General features: G+C 41.2%; 1 protein-coding gene across 2 annotated transcripts in view; it reads right to left on the reverse strand.

Annotated features, from left to right (window-relative positions):
* Positions 1-1,661: 1,661 nt before the first annotated feature.
* The window catches only part of LOC147009147 (uncharacterized), an 89,511-nt gene continuing 68,735 nt past the window's right edge, over positions 1,662-22,437 (reverse strand). For both annotated transcript variants that reach the window (XM_085862710.1, XM_085862709.1), the window contains one exon: positions 1,662-8,498. In XM_085862710.1, the coding sequence (XP_085718836.1) occupies positions 7,420-8,498 (1,079 nt within the window). In that variant the 3' untranslated portion in view covers positions 1,662-7,419. The remainder of the gene's footprint in view (positions 8,499-22,437) is intronic.

The raw sequence follows: 22,437 nt of genomic DNA on the forward strand, positions 1-22,437 counted from the left end.
ATGAAAATTGATTATTTTTCAGATTGGAATTGGTGATTTTAGCAGTTTGACCTTGAGTTGATCTTTGATCTTTTGACCTCAAAATAGTTTCCAAATTCAGCGATTTACTATGCAATTGCTGCTTAATTTTCAGGCTAATAAGATGAAAATTGATGATTTTTCAGATGAAATTTGATTTTTTAGACCTTTGACCTTTTAACCTAAAAAATAGTTGTTTCCCAATTCACTAATGTACTGTGCAATTGCTGTTTAATTCACAAGTCAATGATGAAAAGGATGAAAAGTGACAATTTTTCAAATAAAATTTGATTTTAGAACTTTGACCTGGAGTTGGCCCTTGAACTTTTGACCTCAAACATAGTTGGTTTCCCAATTGAGTGACGGAATATGCAAATCTTGTTCAAATTTCAAGTCAATCGGATGAAAAATGACGATTTCATAAATTTGACCTCAAGATCTCTTTGCTCATGGAAAATCTCGTTTATCTCTTTGATGATGACTCCACCCTCTGTCGTACTATTTATTATCCCTCAGATCAGCAAGCAGCAGCCTCGTCACTCTCTGCAGATCTTGATAAAATCACAAGCTGGTTCAACATGTGAAACATGTCTTTCAACCCTGACAAATCTCACACTCTCACTATGTCTCTCCAAAAGGAGTCTGGAACCCCCCCCCACCCCCCATCTACTTTCTCAACAATCCTTTTGAAGAAGTCCTTTCATTCAAGCTTCTGGGTCTCACTATCTGCTGTGACCTTTCCTGGGAAAGCCACATTTCAAACCTCGCCTCCAAAGCCAGTCACCGACTGGGTATCCTCCGTCTTGCAAAGTCCTTCCTCGTCACATCGAAGCTCCTGACCACATACAAAGCTTTTCATCCGCAGCCTGATGGAGTACTGCTCTTCCCTCTGGGCTGGTTCTCCCACCTCCCACCTTTCGCAGCTTCACGCTGTGGAAACCAAGGCATTTAGGATTATTGGTATCTCCAGCGGTGATGCTGTGTCTTTGTGTCTCTCACTCTCTCACCGCGGGCAGGTCGGTGGGCTTTCTGTCTTCTACCGTCTCCTCTCCGGATTCCTCCCCCCTCCCCCTGCTCTGTCTGCGATATGTCACCCCTATATTTCCGCAGGGTGCTCAAGGTCTGCCAGCAACCCCCTTCTAGTGAAACTACCAAAATCAAGAATCACTGCTCACCTTCACTCTTTCATTCCTCATTTTCCCACCTTTGGAACAAACTCCCACACTCTCTTCAATCCCACTCTTCCCTCCAGGTCTTCAAAACAGCTGTTCACCACCATCTCTTATCTTCCCCCATCCAAAACCTCGATCTTTTCTCCCTCCGCTAATCCACCCAAACCCACCTCCTTCAAATTACCTGCATTCCTTCCTGAAAGTCCATGTAATGTCGATCCTGTTTACCCTGTATACCCCACCCCACCCCTCTCCCTTCCACAGATCTCATGTCTCTGTTTTCAAGAAAAGTATTTCAAGTATTTTATATGTTTTCAATGTTTTCTGTTTTCTGTTTTCTATATGTTTATGTTTTCAAGTATTTTATACAAGGAAATCGAACACAGGTGGAGGCCATTCATCCCATCATGTCTGCGTGAACACCATACTAACCCATCCACACAAGATCCAAGGAAGAAAATGCAAAAAAAGTTTAAAATAAATGAAATAATTGTTATTTATTTATTTTTATTTTTTGTAGTTTTTGTATTTTTTTTTTCTTCCCCTCAAGGGAGGGGGCATGGGCTTGGTTAAAAACACACATCAACCACACAACCCCCCTCGACAAGACCCCCACCAACAGCACTCAGGTACACAATCGCCCATCAATGATCAAACTACCGAAAAGTCTTATCAACATCCCCATAACTTCCAGGTACCTATCTAATTTAAACTTATCTCCTGTTTCTGCTGCCACTACCTTTCCAGGAGACCATTCCATGCATTAACTACTCTCTGAGTGAAAGTCCCCTACCTTACTACTACCTTACTAACGTCTTAACTCTCATCTTCTTTACTTTCAGGCTATGGCCCCTGGTTCTATCACTGTCTACTCTGTTGAATAATTCATCTTCACTTATTTTATCTCTACCTTTCATTATCTTGAACATCTCGATCAGATCTCCTCGTAACCCCCTCCTTTTTAGTGTATAAAGCCCTGTCTCCTTCAACCGCTCCTCATAGCTGAGTCCAGCTCGGCCTGGAATCAATCTAGTTTCCCTGTGCTGAACCCTCTCTATGGTATCTATGTCCTTCCTGAGTTGTGGTGACCAGAACTGCCCACACTATTCTAGATGTGGCCCTCACTAAATTCCTGTACAATGTTAACACCACCTCTTTTGATTTATAAATGATCCCCCTCCGAATACAATCTAAAACCCTATTTGTTTTACCTATAGCTACCTGGCACTGTGCTACCTGCTTTATACCACCCATATCTATTACCACCTCCAGATCCTTCTCCTGTGTGACACATTCCAAAATTACCCCTTACATCCTGTAATCTATTTTCATTGTTCTTATCCGCCCCCAACACCTTACACTTGTTCAGGTTAAATTCCATCTGCCAGTCTTTCACCCAATCTATACAAGTATCAATACGCTCTTGTATCTGATCACCATCCCCTCTGCTATCCACCTCACCTCCAAGATTTGTGTCATCTGCAAATTTGGAAAGCTTACTCTTTACCCCATTATCCAAATCGTTGACGTGAATATTGAATAGTCATGGTCCGAGTACGGATCCCTGAGTACGGATCCCACTACTTACATCCTCCCAGCAAGACATCCTCCCACTCACAGCCACTCTTTGCTTCCTACCACTAAACCAGTTTGCAATCCAATTAGCTACCTGACCAGCTTCTTCACAAACCCTCACCTTGGTTAACACCTTCCGATGTGATACCTTATCAAATTCCTTCATAAAGTCTAGATATACTATGTCCACTGCCTTTCCCTCATCCACCCAATCAGACACTGCTTTGTAGAACTCTAAAAGATTTGTTAAACAGGAACTACCTTTGGTAAACCCCTGCTGACTACGTTTAATTAGTTTGTATTTATTTAAATGGTTCCTCATCCGGTCCTTAATTAATGTCTCCAACACCTTCCCCACAACTGAAGTCAAACGAACAAGTCTATAGTTTCCCAATTCTTCTCTGAATAATTTATTGAATAATATTGTTACATTTGCTACTCTCCAATCCTCCAGTACCTGTCCTGACTCCAGGGAACTATTAAAAATATCCGTTAACATCTCGCTTACCTGCTCAGCCACCTCCATCAATACTCTCAGGTGTATATTATCTGGACCCAGAGCCTTATCTCCTCTTAGATTACCTCGCTGTTCCTTTACTTCCTCCACTCCAACCTGGATCTTCTGTCAAAGCCCTTCCTCACCTCCTTGATAAATACTCTCAGCTATTGGCAATTCTCCTGACTGTTCTTTTGTATAAGTTGAAGAAAAATACCTGTTTAATAAGCCTGCCATCTCACCTTCCTCACTAACCACTCTCCAGGTGCTGTTCCTCAATGGGCCCACACTGGTCCTAACCTGTTATTTTCCCCTGATATACTCAAAGAAAGCCTTGTTATTATGTTTAATATTCTTAGCCATGTCCTTCTCATACTCTCTTTTGGCTTGACGAGTTATTTTCTTCACTTGTCTCTGTTTACTCTGGTACTGATATAAATCTAACTCCAGTCCTGTTATTTTAAACCCAATCAATACCTTTTGCTTCCCCTTAATGGTATTCCTTATCTCACTGCTCAACCACCCTGGTCTTTTTCTTTTTCTAGTTTTACACCTCATTGGAATGTCCTTACTCTGCACTCTACACATTTGGTCCTAAAAGGTTTCCCATTTCTCTGATTGTCCTGTTGTTAGTTTCTCCCAATCTACATCACCAAATTCTCTCGTCATACCCTCAAAGTTTGCCTTCCTGAAATCGAATAGCCTTACCATACTATCCTGAACTCCAAGCCTTAACATAATCTTTGCACACACAATGTTATGGTCACTTGCTCCGAAATGCTCTCCGACCACCACCTCCTTCACCATATTGGGATCGTTACCAAAAAGAAGGTCTAACACAGCACTCCCCCTCGTGGGCTTATCTACAAACTGAGTTATAAAGCAATCTTGGAATAAAACTAGGAAATCCTCATCCGCTCTTCCCTTTCCCTGTTCCTGGACCCAATCTATCCCTGGCAAGTTAAAATCCTCCATAATCAATACTCTTCCCTTACCACATATTGGTCAGTCGATTTTGTTATTCTGTCTGTTTGTCCGCCTGTTTATCTGTTTGTTTGTCAACAAGGAAATCCAACACAGGTGGACGCCACTCAGCCCATCATGCCTGCGTGAACACCACACCACCCCAAGATCCAAGAAAGAAAATGCAAAAAAAAAAGTTTTTAATTAATAAAAGAAAGAAAAACTTGTATTTTTATCCCGCCCCCGGAGGGAGGGAGCGGGATATTGTAATCGTCCGGTTTGTTTGTCCGTTTGTTACTTGGCGACATCTTCGATTTTGTCAAGTATGTTGGTCTGTTCCGTTTGTTGGTTTGTTTGTTTGTTTGTTTGTTTGTCCGGTCGTCTACAGCCCAAACGGCTGGACCAGTCGTTCTTAAATTTTTACACCTGATAGATAATCCACCCGAGACGGTCCGCGTCCAAACCCCGTCTTAATCGGACTAAACGTCACGACGTGACGTCACACAACGTGAAAACACATTTTTGGACATAACTCCGTGACCGGAAGTCGCTACGACGCCAAATTAAACTTCATTCAAATATCTAAATGATTACGAAATGCATCTTGTTACAAATTACGCATAGTTTTCGCAAGCGTATGACGTCAAAGTTTTGCCTATTGACGTCATTTAAAAAAAAAATTTTACGCTCATGTGCAGCCGAAACTACTGAAGCAATCGTTCTCAAATTTTCACACGTGATAGCCAATCTTGCTGAAATAGTCTGGGATCAAATCACGTCATAATCGCACTTAACGTCACAACGTTACGTCAAAAAAAGGTGAAAACAAGCTTTTGAACATAACTCAGTAACCGGAAGTCGTAGCGACTTCCTGTTGACGCCAAACAAACTTCAATGGAATATCTAAATGGAATATCTAAATCCACAGGTGGGCAATGAACCTTGGACGACCCCATTATCTTTTGGGTCCAATTGGATCAAAGGTCAAGAAAAGATCAAAATCGTTTTTCGCTCGTAACTTCGTCAAAAATAATCTGATTTACTTCAAACTAAGCTTATAGTGAACCTTATTCTATTTGTCACTTATGATCCTACCCATTCCTATAGTGAAAATGCATATTTGTGAAGATCGGTAGGGTCCGAAATTTTGGGGGTCATGGTCATCGGTCAAAATTACAAATTTTCCATTATAAATCAAAAAAGGTTAGGAATATGCGTGTTTACTATGGAAGACATATATCAAGTCCTTTATTGGCTTTCATTTGACACCATGACCTTTGACCTTACGTGGCCTTGAAAGGTCAAAATCATTTTACGGTCATAACTTCGTCAAAAATGGTTTAATTGACTTCAAACTAAGACTAAAATATTCCATATTCTATCCCTTATAATCAACATTCAGGTTAAGGATGGATCAAATTTAAATTTGATCCCCATAATAACGTTATGCCTTAAATGGGCGGGATTTGTTGTGCCTGGCACCACTTGTTTAATTTGTTTTTGTAGGGTTTTTTTTGTATTTTTTTTGTTGTAATTTTTTACTTTCTTCCCCTCGGAGAGGGGGCATGGGCTTGGTTAAAAACACACATCAACCAGACAACCACCTCGACAAGGCCCCCATCAACAGCACTCCGTACAGCACTCAATGCTCAAACGACTTAAAAGTCTTATCAACATCCCCATACCCCTCCATCTCCAGGTACCTATCTTCCAGGTACCTATCTAATTATAATTTAAACTTATCTACTGTTTCTGCTACCACTGTCTTTCCAGGGAGACCATTCCATGCATTAACTACTCTGTGAGTCCCCTACCTTACTACCGTCTTAACTCTCCTCTTCTTTACTCTCAAGCTATGGCCCCTGGTCCCATCACTGTCTACTTTGTTGAATAATTCATCTTCACTTATTATATCTCTACCTTTCATTATTTTAAACATCTCCATCATATCTCCTCGTAACCACCTCCTTTCTAATGTATAAAGCCCTATTGTCGCCGACAGATCACAATTTTAAACAAATTTTCACGAAATTTCACCATATGGTAGAGTTTGTCATCAGGAAGAATCTATTGTTTTTGAGGTCAAAAGGTCAACAAAGGCCAAAATTCAATAACTTTGGTGAGATTTGTAAAATCCTCAATTTTCATCCAATTTACTTGAAATTTGAAGAGGATTTATATTTCAGGTCACTGAATTAAACCAGTCAATTATTTTTGAGATCAACATCGACCAAAAGGTCAACATAGGCCCAAGGTCAACAACTAAGGTGGTATTTCTGAAATCCGTAATTTTCACCCGATTGACTTGAAATTCGAAGAGGATTTGCATATCAGGTCTGAATTCAACCACCAATTATTTTGAGGTCAACATCAGCCAAAAGGTCAACACAGGCCAAATTTCTACAATTTTCATCCAATTGACTTGAAATTTAAGGAGTTGCATATTTGGTCATTGAATTCAACCACCGATTATTTTTGAGGTCAAATTTGTTTTATGGATTTTGCAAGTATCGTGCTCTGCACGACGTCTTCTTCTTGTTCATTTGTCTGTCTGTCCACACAGGACGTGAGACCATTTAGAACCCGAATATTCTTAAGACCCCTCAAGCTCTGAAACCCCCTAAGACTCTTTAACACCCCTCAAGCCCTTTAGAATCCTGAAGACCATTTGACTCCTTTCTGCCCTTTAGACCTGCACACCTTTTAAGAGTCTTAAGAGTCTAAGCCTAGATAGACTATGTACACAAAAAAGACCCCTTTGACCTTTGGACCCTTTTAGATGTTGTAACCCTTTAGACCTCTTCAGACAATTCCAACCCTTTAGACCCCCTTTTACCTTTTAAAATCCTTTAGAGACTTTTGAGCATTATTTTTGGACCTTTTCCCATTTCAACTTTCAGGCAATTTGACCTTCACAACTTTTCAGACCATTGACCTTGACACATTTACAACTGTATAATTTAGACCATTCATTTGCAAACAACGACCTTTCATCGAGTACATCCTTCCATATATTTGCCACACAAAATACATCATACACAAAATAAGTCCTGGCAAGGGTCTGCAATCTCTGATTGCTCTTTCTTGTTTCCTTCTGTTATCCTGTGGTCCTGCTGTTGAGCTTCCATTGTTGAGCCATGGTCTGAGTTCCCATCATGTTGCACAGCTTCTCTTTCTGCTATTAGGACATTCTCATTAACTTTTGCTTCTCTCGAGGGCAAGTGTCCCAGGTCCTCTTCTGGCGCTGCACTTTCCTCCAGTCCCTCTCTTGTGTGTTCTTTGATGTTGATGCAAATACGATGAAGAAGTAAATGCCTTGCTACAAAGATAACACTCATATGGCTTTTCTCCCGTGTGTATTCTTTGATGAATCTTCAATTTTGAGAGGTCAGTAAATGCTTTTTTGCATACAGTGCACTTGTAAGGCTTCATCCCTGTGTGGATTACTTCATGCAGCTTCAACTTTGACTGATAAACAAATGCCTTGGTGCATACAGAACACTTGTGGGGCTTCTCTCCCGTGTGTATTTTTTTATGCTTACATAAAGATGATGAAGAACCATATGTCTTCAGACAAAGAGAACACCTGAAGGCCTTCTCTCCTGTGTGGATTTTTTTATGTGCATATAAATATGATGAACGAGCAAACGCCTTGTTACACACAGAACATTTAAAAGGCTTCTCTCCCGTGTGTATTATTTGATGTGTTCTCAAACGTGAAGCAAGAGCAAACACCTTGCTGCAAAAAGAGCATGTGTAGGGCTTCTCTCCAGTGTGTATTATTTGATGTTGCTTCAACCTTGAGAGAAGAGAAAATTCTTTGACGCATTCAGAGCACTGATACGGCTTCTCTCTTGTGTGCAACTTTTGATGTGTTTGTAAAGATGATGAACGAGCGAAATCCTTGTTGCACACGGGACATTTATAAGGCTTCTCTCCTGTGTGCTTTACAAGATGATAATTCAAAGATGATAACCAATAAAATTCCTTGCTGCATACAGTGCACTTGTATGGCACCTCACGTTTATGCATTTTTTGGCATCTCCTCAAAGATGTTAATGAGCGAAACGTTTTGTTGCAAACTGAACACTTGTGCGGCTTCTCGTTCCCTTCAGTTTTCTTGAATGTCGTAATACAATTGTTGTTCTTGGTCAGTGCACGGTTATATTTGTTCACATCCCGACAAGAAGTCTGTGTCATGTTCTGATTGAAAGAGTCTTCTGTGTAAAACTGGGAACTCGACTTGAGGCAAGAAACCATTTTCATTTGATTCTCTGCAAAGACAATTGAGAAAAGCATCAATAAATCTGTGAAACATGCAAAAATTTTTTTTTTTTTATTGCATAATGTACACGATTTTGATCTTACAATTGATCCTATGTCTGTGCTCCTCTTTCATAAGGCAGAAGCTACATAAGAAGCTTTCCATGAAAGGTGAAAATTAAAACCTTCCCAATAACTAACTTGGTTGTTCAATTTGCATGCTTTCACTGGTGGACAAAAACGATTCAAAGGAATCATTCGCAAAAAGAACAGTGTGTGCCAGAGAAAGTTTATGCAACTCGGATTCTTGCACATCCTTTCTGCTCTTTTCACCATATCGTTTGTCCGAGATCAACTTACTGGCTTGGAAGAAAGCCAACCTCATCACATGACATAAACAAGGTAAAAAGCTGAATCCCCTCAACTACAGACCTATCAGCTTACTTCCAATTATCATTATAAGTATACAATGGAATATAATGATATTCCAATGGTCTTGAAGGCCTTGGATTCCATGGACCTTGGATTGATTGACCAGACCATTGGTGAAAAGGAAGGATTTGATCTCAACTGTGATGATGGATTCCATGTAATTGGAATTAACAAAGAACAGGAAACAAACATTTTAGTACTGTATATGTGGAAAAATGATGCGCCCAGACAAGGAATTGAACCTAGGTCTTCTAGATCTTTGAGAAAACCATACCAGTGCTCTGCCATCTGCCAGCCCCAGAAGACCTGGGTTTGATTCCTGATCTGGGCCCATAATTTTTTTCCACATATAATTATAATATTTGTTTCCTGTTCATTGATAATTCCCATTATGTGGAATCCATCATCGCAGTTGACATCGAATCCTTCCTTTTCTCCAATGGCCTGGTCTCTGAATTCAAGGTCCATGGAATCCAAGGCCTTCAAAGACCATTGTCATTATCCTCAATGAAACTGAGTCAATGGAGCCTATCATTTTGCAATCGCAGGGAGGTCAGTGGTCTCTCACTATCTTCTTCCACATCCTCTCTTGTCTTGCATCCTCTGCTCTTTCCTTGCTTTGCAACCCCACACTCCCCCGAGGTTTCTGCAGGGTACACACAATCCACCACCAATCCACTTTTGGTGAAACTCTCAAAATCCAGAACCACTGCTCACCTCCACTCATCCACTCCTCTTTTTTTCACACCTGTGAAACCAACTTCCACATTCTCTTCAATCTCACTCTTCCCTCCAAGTTTTGAAGACAGCTGTTCACCACCATCTAAGCCTGGTGTTGGCTTCGTGGCTAGATGGCCGGCTTAGGATCTTAAGTTCCTGAATCGGAGCCCCGTTGGCTGCTGAATTAACACCAAGTGGGGTTGACTAAACCTGTCATCCTTCCAAGGTCAGTGAAATTCCTAATTCCTTCCTTGTATAATTTTCCATTCTCTCATTGTTGAGCTTGGCTTCGTGTAATTTCTGTAATTTTTCAATTAATACCTAAGACACCGAGTTCCATATTTTTACATTTTCTTTCATGTACAAAGTCAAGACTCGTACAAGAGCTTGAGCACTAAATGGATCATTAGGCAACAGAACAAAAGAAACAACAGAAATGGTAGGGGTGGAGTGGGGGACACTAAGACCAGGGTTGAAGTTCAACATAGAGGGAGACTTGGACAAACAAGGGAAGTGGGGAGGAAAGAGGCATAAGGGAGGATACACAGGGTGGACAGGATGGATTTGGAAGCAAACTCTCATGAAGAAATAGCTGAAAATTTGTATGGAGGTGGACTCGGGGTGGTGAGGTTTAACGGGGGTAGAAAATATCATGGTTTTAGATGGGGAGTGATGGTGGTGGTGGTGGTGGTGGTGAACAGCTGTCTTTAAGACCTGGAGGGAAGAATGGGATTGAAGAAAATGTGGCAGTTGATACCACAGGTGGGGGAAACAAAGAGGAATGAATGAGTGGAGGTGAGCAATGATTCTGAATTTTAGGAGTTTCACCTGAAGGGGGTTGAAGGTGAACTGCGTGTGCCCTGCAGAAATCTGAGGTGGGTAAATGATGGAAAGAGCAGAAAGTGCAAGACCAGAAAGGAGGCAGTACGACGCAGAGAGACAACCGACCGGTCTGCGATGGCCAAGTGATATGCCCATGGACTCAGCCTTTACACCAGAGATCCAATGACCTTGAAGGCCTTGGTTTCCATGGCGTTAAGCTGAGCAAGATGTGAGGCAGGGGAGCCAGCTCAGAGGGGAGAGCAGTACTCCATGAAGCTATGGATGAAGGCCTTGTAGGTGGATCGGAGTTCAAGTGTAGGCATGACCTTAGCAGAACTACAGCCCTGACATATCCATAGGATTGTACTGCAGCCAATATCAGGAAGATAATTTAATTCCCCATTTTTATAGACATCCACCTCAGAATGAGAACATCCATGGACATGTGTTTCGGGCTTGTTGGCCCTCATCAGCGTGAAGCAGAAGCTCCTTCCTGGAGTGAACTGGTCCATAAAACGGTGGACTGGTCTACAAAATTAAGAATTTAATTATTTTCCTGGTATTGGCTACAGTACAATCCTACTGAGATGTAGGGGGCTTTAGCTCTGCTAAGCTCATGCCTAATAAGCAGAACCTACGCAAACTGTTTAGCCAGCACAGCCTTTTATAATTGAAATTTCCTGGCTGCTCCCTGAACTGTTTTGTGTACCACAAGCAGGTTAATGTGACAAACATTTCCCATTGGCCAGGATGCATGCAGCAATAACTAATGTGGCACTTACTTCCTCGTACTCACAACAGTAATGGGGTTATAATTCAGGAACACAGGGTGACAATTAATTCATGAACAACTCTTTATAATAAATATCTGGTTTTGTTTTTGCCAGGTGATGGAAAGGTGATCAGACCTTTGGAAAATTGAACCCAATCATCAAAACCAAAAATGGACAAATGGAGTGTGGAACAAAGCAGCCATTGTGGAGCTTTATTTTACCAACCAATACTCTATTACAATTGCTCAAAGACAGCTTTGGGCAAAGTTTGGTTTGCGAATACGTCCCACACGGATTTCAATATTGCGGACAACTGCATTAAAGCACACAGGACAACTGGCAGTACTGCTGATGCAGAAAGGTCAGAGCAAAGGAATTAAATAAGAACTGAAGAAACAATTGAAAGAGTAAGAGAAGCAGTCCTACAGAGGCCAAATAAGTCGGCAAGAAGGAAGTCTCAAGAGTGAGGCATTTACAAGGAAACTGCATACAATTGTAAGGAAGGATCTTGGTCCACATCCCTACAAAATCCAAGTGTCACAGCAGTTGAAACCAACAAACAATCGCAATGAAATGTCGCATCTCTTGTGAAACACTACAGCATGTAATGAACAAGTAAAAAAGACATAAAATGTCAAAGCCCCCATTGTTTTAGTAATTTTGCTGCATGGAGTTAAAGGGCTAGCCCATATTTATGCACAACTAAAATGGCCGCCAGTCTACTCGTCGGTCATCATCAATCAGATTGTAAAATAAAGTGAGGGGCATGTGTATGCCTTCATTCTTTATCTGTGCGCCAAGTTTGAACAAGATTGGTAAAAGTGTGTCCGAGAAATGGTTGCGGACGTGCTCGACACCGGTTTCTGTTTTTACAACAAAAATGGCCGCCAGTCAGCCTCTTTGAACGCATCGCGAAACAAAAGGATGTGCATATGTATGCCATCATTTGTTGTCTTTCTGCCAAGTAGGAATAAAATTAGTCGATACATGTCCGATATATGGTTGCGGACGCACATACGCTCACAAATCGAGACCAAATCCATAAGCCCCCATTTCGGTCTGCCTTATATTATCATCCACTCGTATTATTATCGAATGCCTGTTCATCATAGCTACAAATTGCTGGGTGCATTGGAATGCTTATAAACGCCCGGAAACGTCAGCGCTCGTTGTTTATTTCATTTCAGCACATGCGATCACCATGAGTCTCTCTTAAACTCAGAAGAATTACAAAATTTAAGCTCCAGAATCGAACTTTCAAGCAGTTCTGACTCCGAAAAAAATGTTAATTTGTCCAATTCGGACATATTTGACATTTCTGGCGTCTCCGGGAGGTGTATGTTTAATATGACGGTTCTGTGATTGCCAATTGCATGCCAAGGGAGCCATTTCTTTGGAGTGCTTAAGTCAGCACTCCACAATATTCACCCCATCATTGAATACTGAATATAGATCGACTTGAACAAGGTTCAGGGTGACTCGTCTGCGTTGGCCACGTGTTTTGCGGTGCAACAGGGGGTAGCTGCCTCGCTGAATATGTGAAATCTTATTTTCCACAACGTTTCCCGTTTTGGTTCTTCCATTATACGACCTGTCACTTCGACATAGATACAGTCATGGCCAAAAATATTGGCACCCATGCACTTTTTTCAGGTAATACACCATTTCTTCCAGAAAATTGTTGAAATTAAAAAATATTTTGGTATCTGCAAATGTATTTCTTTGGTTTGCAGTGGAACAAAACAAAAAAAAGCTTTTTAAAATCTCTAAATCTTAGCTTATTTCACACAGAAATCCTAAAATGGCCCAGACAATATTATTGGCACCTTTTAGAAGTTGTTAGAAACAATAAGATTTCACGAAGGTGATTCTCCTTTACTTTGGAAATGAACTTACCTGTGGTGAGTTGCAGGTGCCTACAATATAAAAGCCACTCCTTCAAGCAGTTTGAATGGAGAAAAGGAGTCATTTTGCTGTTCTGTGTCACTGTATGTACCACAATGAGCACAGAAAAATGAAAACCAGAGAATTGTCTGAGGAGGTCAGACACAAGATTGTAGCCAAGCATGGACAATCTCAAGGCCACAAGTCCATGTCTGGAGACCTTGATGTTCCTGTGTCCACCACACACAATGTTATCAGGAAGTTTAAGGCCCATGTCACTGCAGCCAACCTCCCTGGACGTGGCCACAAGAGAAAACTTGATCGAAGATTGCAGCGAAGGATTGTTCGAATGGTGGAGAAAGCACCTCAATCAACTGCCAAACATATTCAAGCTGTCCTTCAGACACAAGGTATGACAGTTTCAACTCACACCATCCGTCGTCAACTCAATGAAAGGGGGTTCTATGGTAGGAGACCCAGGAGGATCCCATTCCTGAGAGAGAGAGACATAAGAAAGCCCGACTGGAGTTTACAAAAACACACCTGAACAAGCCAAAATCCTTCTGGGAGAATGTCCTGTGGACAGATGAGACCAAATTAGAGCTTTTTGGTAAAGCACATCATCTCTATGTTTTCAGAAAGCAAAATGAAGTCTTCAAAGAAAAGAACACCTTCCCTACAGTCAAACATGGAGGAGGTTCAGTGATGTTTTGGGTTTGCTGTGCTGCCTCTGGCACTGGGTGCCTTGAATGTGTGCATGGCATTTTGGAGCGCAATGTTCGACCCAGTGTCAGAAAGCTGGGTCTCTGTCAAAGGTCATGGGTCTTGCAGCAGGACAATGACCCCAAACACACTTCAAAAAGCACCCAGGAATTGGTTCAAGATAAAACGCTGGACTGTTCTGAAGTGGCCAGCAATGAGTTCAGATCTAAATCCCATTGAACACCTGCGGGGAGATCTGAAAACAGCAGTTGGGAGAAGGCATCCTTCAAATCTGGGAGAACTGGAGCAGTTTCCACAAGAAGAGTGGGCCAAACTGCCAGTAGAGATGTGTAGAAAGCTCATCCACGGCTATAGGAAGCGATTGACCAGTAATTTTGTCCAAAGGCTGTGCTTCCAAATATTAAGTCGAGGGTGTTAATAATTTTGTCAATGCCATTTCTCTTTTTATTTTCTGATTTAAAGGATATATTAAGCTCTGAATCAAAAAACTAAGGTTCTATAATAATAACAGTGAAATAAAGAATTGTGGAGACAAAACTTTCATCAATTTCAACTTGTTTTGAGAGAAAATTGTGAGTTACTTGAAAAAAGTGCAAGGGTGCCAATATTTTTGGCCACGACTGCAATTTTTTTTTTTTTTTTTAACATTTCGCCTTTAAAAGTTTCTTCAAACATTTCATGCATTGCATGGAAAAGCTACTTTGCGCATTCTTCAACTTTCAATTGCAATACCGTGGTTCTACACTGGAGGTAGGAAGGCAAAATAAATTATATGATCACAAAGAGAAAAAAATATTTTCGGTTCTGAAGTAAAGAATCGCCACATCACGGCAGGAAAGCCGAGAGGTATGCATGCTCACTCAGTGCAGCCTGGATTAGAATCCAAAATCCAGCTCTAAACTGTTCTCCCGGTGTTTCACAGGGCGGGTGATTCATCACTGTGCGTCATCTCTCGGATGGATGATAAACTGGGCGTCACATCTGCCGGAATCCCTCACCCCTCTCCCTCCCAACCCTACCCCTCTCTCCCACCCCTATCCCTCTTGCCAACCTCCCTCTCTCTCTCCCCCTCTGACTTTTCCCCTCTCCCCCCTCTCTCTCAACTCCTCTATCCCTTTCCCAACCCCCCCTCTGGTCCTCCACCTTTACCCACTGTTGAGGGAACTGTAGCATGTAAGAATCAGATTCAGAAGCGACTGGTGGGGTGCAAAGGTCGCTGCATGTACGAGCTGTTGGTTTTGAATGCTCCTGCCCCAGGTCTCAAAGTGTGTGTGTGTGTGTGTGTGTGTGTGTGTGTGTGTGTGTGTGTGTGTGTGTGTGTGTGTGTGTGTGTGTTTTGAAGATGCTTGTGTGTATGATTATGTATGGCCCTTCACTAAGCTAACCATGCATTTGACCTGAACGGAAACATCATGCTCGCCATTCATGGTTGTTTGCAAATCAAAACAAGTTACGATTGCTGAGTAGAATACAACGCTCATTGTTTAAAGTGGCTGTGCTAATTGACAAGAATTGTTGCGATATTAGTTCAAACTAGACGACCCGTGAACCTGTTGGGTTCCCGTTGTGACAGCGGGTTGATAAAAAAACATCATTAAAAAAAACAAAAAAAAAAAAGATAGCTCCAGCAAACTATCCTGCTGAGGTTGTTTGCATTGATCAAATTCTCCCGAAGAGTACTTGACTGAATCAGGAATTGATTTTTTAATATTTTTTTCGTTGCCCGATTTGAACAAAACTTGATATTGCACACTGCAGGAGAACAGTGAGTAATGTGGGCCAAATTTTTTTGCGCCATCCTGTACCGTTTTAGCTGTATTTCGGGAACATACAAACATACATATATACAAGATGAGAGTTTTAATAATATACTAGACGACCCGTGAACCCGTTGGGTTCCCCTTGCGACAGCGGTTGATAAAAAAAAGTAATTTAAAAAAAAAAGGATAGCTCCAGCGAACTACACCGCTGAGGTTGTTTGGATTGATCAAATACTCCCAAAGAGTCGCTGATTGAATTGGGAATTGGTTTCTTAATAATTTTTTTCGTTGCCCAATTTGAATGAAACTTGATATTGCGTGTCAATGCGGAAAAAACAAAACGGAGAAAAAGTCGAAGAAATTATTGTGCGTAATCTACGAAGCCAATTTTATTTATTAATGGACATGGAAGTATTAGATCAAAATGGCGATGTCTATTTATGCTTAAAAATAAATCGTTCTTTGTCTATACTAAATGTTTGAGATTTTAAAATAAATCATTTCAACAACTAAAAACAAGATAGCTCCAGCGAACTATACCACTGAGGTTGTTTGCATTGATCAAATTCTCTCGAAGAGTACTTCACTGAATCGAGAATTGATTTTTTTAATTACTTTTTTCGTTGCCCGATTTGAACGAAACGTGATACTGCACACCACAGGCGAATGGTGAGTAAGGTGGGCCAAAAATATTTGCGCTATCGTGTTCCGTTTTGGCTGTATTTCGGGAATATACATACATACATATATACAAGATGAGAGTTTTAGTAATATATCGTTAGAAGAATGAATGACCCAATTTTTTTTTTTTAATAATCATATTTATTTTTATTATCATGAGCCTGGTGTGGCTCAGTGGTTAAGGCGGTGGCTTGGGATCCTTGGGGTCCTGAGTTCGAGCCCTGCTGGCCGTTGAGTGAGCATCAGGAGGGTTGACTCAACCTGTCATCCTTCCAAAGGTTGGTGAAATGAGCACCAATATACGAGTAATTATCCTTGCATGTCGAAGGCAACTAAAGGGTTGGTGTCAGGAAGGGCATCTGGCCGTAAAAAACATTGCCACAAGAAAGGGTACCATGATTGGAGCCTGAAAAATGCTGACCCCTGCTCAGGGATAAAGGCTTTCAAATGGTGTGATGATCATGATTTATTATCATCATTTTTTTGTATTAAAAGCACATGTATCAATAAATAATTACACCAGGACGCTGACATTTGTGGGGGATATGTTCTGGGAAAATGCTGTGAATGTTGAAACCGCAAATGTGGGGACATTGTTTAAATGGGAAATGGAGGAGGGGGGGGGGGTAGTTTCCAGGGATTTCCCGGCCGAAGAAAAATCTGGGAATGCCGGGGTAAAAGCCACGAGTGTTTTGTCATCTATCTATAATTCCAGCAGTGTGTGTGTGTGTGTGTGTGTGTGTGTGTGTGTATGTGTGTGTGTGTGTGTGTGTGTGTGTGTGTGTGTGTGTGTGTGTGTGTGTGTGTGTGTGTGTGTGTGTGTGTGTGTGTGTGTGTGTGTGTGTCTGTGACCGCTGTTTCTCAACAACCGTTGGTCTGATCTAATTGAAACTTGCCAGCTATATTGCTGGGGACCTGAGTATGTGCCTTTTCAAGGTTTGATATTAATCGGACAAGTGCTTCCCAAGTTATGGCCATTTATTTACCAAACCAATGACAAGACACGTTGCTGCGGCCATTTATTTGCCAAACCAATGACAAGACACGTTGCTGCGTAGGCGTGGCTGCGTAGGCCGGTGCGCGGCCGGCCGAGGATGACGTCATGGGCTGTGCTGGTTACAATGGGGAAAGGGCGCCTTAGTTACCATGGCATAGGAGTGGCAATGGTAAATGGCAGCAAATGTCATGGCAAGCAAAGACAGGGAGATAAACTTGATTTTAATTTGGATTTTAATTAACTCTGTGTGTGTAAGTATCACAGCAGTTGTTACTTCAATGCAAGCGATAATTTTTGGAATGCATGTGAACATCCTGTACGGGCACGCACTACTTCCGGATAGTGATGACTTACTGTATTCTAATAATTTATCGATTTCTTATGCGCATTTATAGAGAAACACAATGCCCCAATCCAGTCATCGTTTACGAGAGCGAAGGAACGGCCTGTGTGTTTGTTTGAAAGTGTTTTTATTTATTTATTTTTTTGGTTTGCACGTACGGGCACGCGAGAGCAAAGGAACGGCCTGTGTGGTTGTTGTTTCTGGCTCGTGGTTTGAAAGTTTTTTTTTTTTTTGCACGTACGGCCACGCACGTACGGGCACACACATACGGCCACGCACGTACAGGCACGCGAGAGCGAAGGAACGGCCTGTGTGGTTGTTGTTTCTGGCTCGCGGTTTGAAAGGTTTTTTTTGTTTTTTGCACGTACGGCCACGCACGTACGGGCACGTATGAGTTGTTACAATGGAGACGAGGGGGGTAACGTTATCAGTTCAGGACGGTTCCTGGTTCATGAAAAACGCCGCAAATGGCGACACCACCAAAGTCAGGGAATTGATACAATGGGGACAAGGCAAGTAACGTTATTGGTTCGCAGCGGTTCCTGGTTCAAAGGTGAAAGTTTTTAAAGTTTAAAATGTTTTCGACCATGAATGCACGATTACAGTTTCAACCCTTTTGTGCATAATTCGGGTCCGTTGGACCTGTTGGGATGTTTGTTGTGCTATAACTTTGATAACCAGCTATTTGCATGACATTTTATGGATGTTCCAAAAAGGTGTTTTTCAATTTTATTCATTCAGGTTCGAGGGACAAGTCGAAAAAAAAAAACGCTACCCCTACTATACAATCCATGGGTCCATTGGACCCAAATTATATTTATCAAGGATTACTGCCGAATTTGCATGAGATTTTTTTCTAGTGAATTTAAAAGAGCACGTGGCAGACAATACAAAAAAAATAATACATTTTATTGTTTTTTTTACAACAATTACCACCTTCCAAAACCTGGGTCTGAAAGACCCATGGCAGGGCAATGTTGCAAGTTCTTCATTTCTTGCTCGGAGGGTTAAAAATGTTTTCAAATAAAAAAACGACAACACCAAGTACCGTTTCAAATTTATAGAAGAATGCATTTTAAAGTCTCTTAACCATACTGTACTGTACCGCAAAACGAAAAAGAAAAACAACAACAACATGTACCGTTTCCATTTTTAGATCCTCGTGGAGGATCTCTTAGTCTTACTCACGTTGTTGTTCTTCATCTTCTTTTTGTGGACTTTTTTATTTCACAGACTTCAGTTTTCATCGAAACTTCCTGAAACTTTGCATATATATATATATATATATATATATATATATATATATATATATATATATATATATATATATATATATATACATATATACATATATATATATATATATATATATATATATATATATATATACATATATATATATATATATATATATATATATATATATATATATATATATATATATATATATATATGTAACAAGGACAAATGTGTCAAAGAAGAAGAAGAAGAATAACAACAACAACAACAACTTCCGATATTTCGTCACGTGCCTTGATTGAGCCAATAGCGACACCCGTCATGTACGATTGTCGTTCATGACGAGAAAATAGTGTATTTACGAAATTGCAATTCATTAAATGGAATAATCTTTAAACAGTAACGTGAACGTTTTGAAACTTAAAAGCAAATGTCCGAATATATTTAAAAGTTCATGATAGACGCTCTCAAAAGGCACCCTCAATGGAAGGATGTGTACAGGTGTTTAATATTTAAGGAGATCCGGATCCTGTATATAAAAGAGCCGAGTCCGAAATGTTTTGGAAGAAGAATAATAAGAATAAGAATAAGAAGTAGTAGTAGTAGTAGTAGTAGTAGTAGTAGTAGTAGAAGAAGAAGAAGAAGAAGAAGAAGAAGAAGAAGAAGAAGAAGTAGTAGTAGTAGAAGAAGAAGAAGTAGTAGTAGTAGAAGAAGAAGAAGAAGTAGTAGTAGTAGAAGAAGAAGAAGAAGTAGTAGTAGTAGTAGTATGCCGAGCTCCCCTTTTCGCCACGTCTCGTCTCGTCTTGCGAGACGCGGCTAAAAATACCCTGAGCAGACAGTAACAATCTCCGATTTTGAAAATTCCTCTGAGAAAAAAAAGTAATGACATCAAAATATCTTCGTGAATGGAAATCGCCTAAAAATTATCTCCAAAACTAGGCAAGCTTTTTGAATTCTGTTTGTGGGAATCGAACAGGGCATTAGCAGAGATGAATTACTGCACATATGATACATCACTATGACGTCATATCAATTTTTATGACGTCATTCCTATTTTTTGACATTTTTTGTTTCACAACCCAGAGTTTTCATTGGATCTTCATGAAACTTGCCATGTATATGCAGAAAGCCCACGCGCAGGCAGTAACCATCTCCGATTTGGGAATTCTTCCAAGTAAAAAAGTTGACGTCATAATATCGCCGCTAATGGAAATCGCCTATACCATTATCTCCGAAACTAAGCAAGCTGTTTGAATTTTGTTTGCGGGAATCAAGTCAGGTATTAGCACAGATAATTTATAGCAAACCTGATACATCACAATAACGTCATATTCGTTTTTATGACGTCATCATTAAGAGGACGAGGATCTTAGCTCATTTGAGCTTGTTTATGAAACAAACAGTATACGTAACATTGCAAAATGATGAAGATGATGAAGATGAGGTACGCCAGTGTAATAAGTCTTGAAAGTTGGAATTACCCCCTGGTTGAGCGGCTAGATGAGGGAGGTGATGTTCGGTGGCAAGAACATGACCTCAACATTCGGGTGAGTGCTGTTCAGGTTCGTGAGGTGGCCAGGAGCGTTGTCAAGCAGCAGTAGTACCTTAAACGAAAGGTTCTTTCCTGCCAGGTACCTCTCGACCTGAGGAACGAAACAGGTATGGAAACAGTCCAAAAAAGTTCAGACGTCACCCACGTCTTCCTGTTCACCCTCCAGTACACGGGCAGCGCCTGCTTGTTTTTGTTCTTCAGCGCATGCGGGTTCAAGGAATGGTGGAGCATCATGGGTTTTACCATGAAGTCCCCTTCGGCATTTGCGCAGAGGAGAAGGGATACCTGGTCCTTTGCGGCGATGAAACCGACTGCTTTGCTCTCGCGTTGTGAGATGAATGTTCTGGTCAGCATCTTTTTTCAAAACAAGCCGGTCTCAGTGTTAAAGACCTGCCCCGGCAGGTACCCCTTCTCCTTGATAAGACTCGCGAGTTCTGCAGGGTACCAAAAATCCAGTACCAAAAGTTTTGTGGTCAGACGAGACAAAAATTGAATCCTTTGGTCTAAATTCAAAGCATTCCATCTGATGAAAGCCTAACACTGCACATCACCAAGTCAACATCATCCCTACTGTCAAGCATAATGATGGAAGAATCATATTATAGAGCTGCTTTTCATTAGTAGGGAGTGGCAAGTTTGTCAGGATAGAAGAGACAAAGGATGGTGCAAAGTACAGGAGAATGCTTGATGAAAATCTGCTTGAGTCAGCCATGAATCTGAAACTGGGTAGGAGATTCACATTTTGGCAGGATAATGATCCGAAGCACAAGGCTAAAGCCACACTGGAGTGGCTGAATAAGAAGAAATTAAACGTTCTTGAGTGGCCCAGTCAAAGTCCTGACAAGAATCCAATTGAACATTAATGGCAAGACTTGAAGATTGCAGGCCTTCGACGATCCCCATCGAACTCGGCAGAACTGAAGCAATTTTCACCTTCTGTTCTGTTCTTTTGTATGGCAGCTTGGCTGCTGGGTAGTTATCATTTCTTGGAAGCACGGCTGTGCCGCTGATGCTGTGCCCCTCCACCAGTACACTGGTACTCATTTCACCGACCTCAGAAGGATGACAGGCTGAGTCAACCCCACCTGGTGTTAATTCAGCGGAAACAGGAAACTTAGGACTCCAAGATCCCAAGCCAGCCACCCTAACCACCAAGTCAACACTAGGCTCAATTTTCATGTGAAGAATGGGCAAAGATTTCACCATGTCATTGTGCAAAGCTGGTAGAGACCTACCCCAAATAGCAGTCATTGCTGCCAAAGGTGCATCCACCAAGTACTGACATAAGGGCCCTGTCACACCTTGACGTTTTAACCAGCAATGGCAACGTATAAAAATGTATGTAAAACGTTGGCGTACGCTGAAATTTTGATGTTTTTTTTTTAAGTTTTGGGCGTATTCATAACGTGTTGGTCGTATGCATAACATATTAGTAACGGGCACAGAACGTTTCGTTGTGTTATTGATAACATTTACCAACGAATGCTTAGCCTGTTGTCGGCGTTCACAACCTATGCCCAACGATAGTTTAACTTACGCATAGCGCGCTAAACGTATCGCCGACGAACTCGTGGTGTAGCCTGTTAAGAACCTGCCGGACGCCGATTTAAATCATAACCGCCTGAGAATTTGAAGTGTCAACATCGCAGTCACACCTTGACGATTTTGCCAGCGTATGCCGGCCTATGAAAAATGTGTCTAAAACGCAAGGCGCACGTCAAATACGGTATAGGTAAGTTGTGTATACGTTAAGAGTAGGCTGGAAAACAATGAAGTACGCTGTCATATTACGTGGTACGTGTAATACGTCGTGAAATTTCAAGCATGCTGAAAATTTTACGACGTACTCGGCGTATGGCTAACACGTTCCACATGCGTTGTCATATGTTCCTGGCACGCTCCGCGATTGTTTACACACGACGGACACACGTTACTTGTAGGTTACTCATAAGTCGAAACACGTCAAGGTAATATTTAACATACCTGCAACCTAATTTTCAACCAATGGGTAACGTCCTTTTAAC

Source organism: Eptatretus burgeri, chromosome 17 (assembly GCF_056783735.1).
Source record: "Eptatretus burgeri isolate ZD-2024b chromosome 17, Ebu_testis_v1, whole genome shotgun sequence".
In the NCBI taxonomy this organism is placed as follows: domain Eukaryota; kingdom Metazoa; phylum Chordata; class Myxini; order Myxiniformes; family Myxinidae; genus Eptatretus; species Eptatretus burgeri.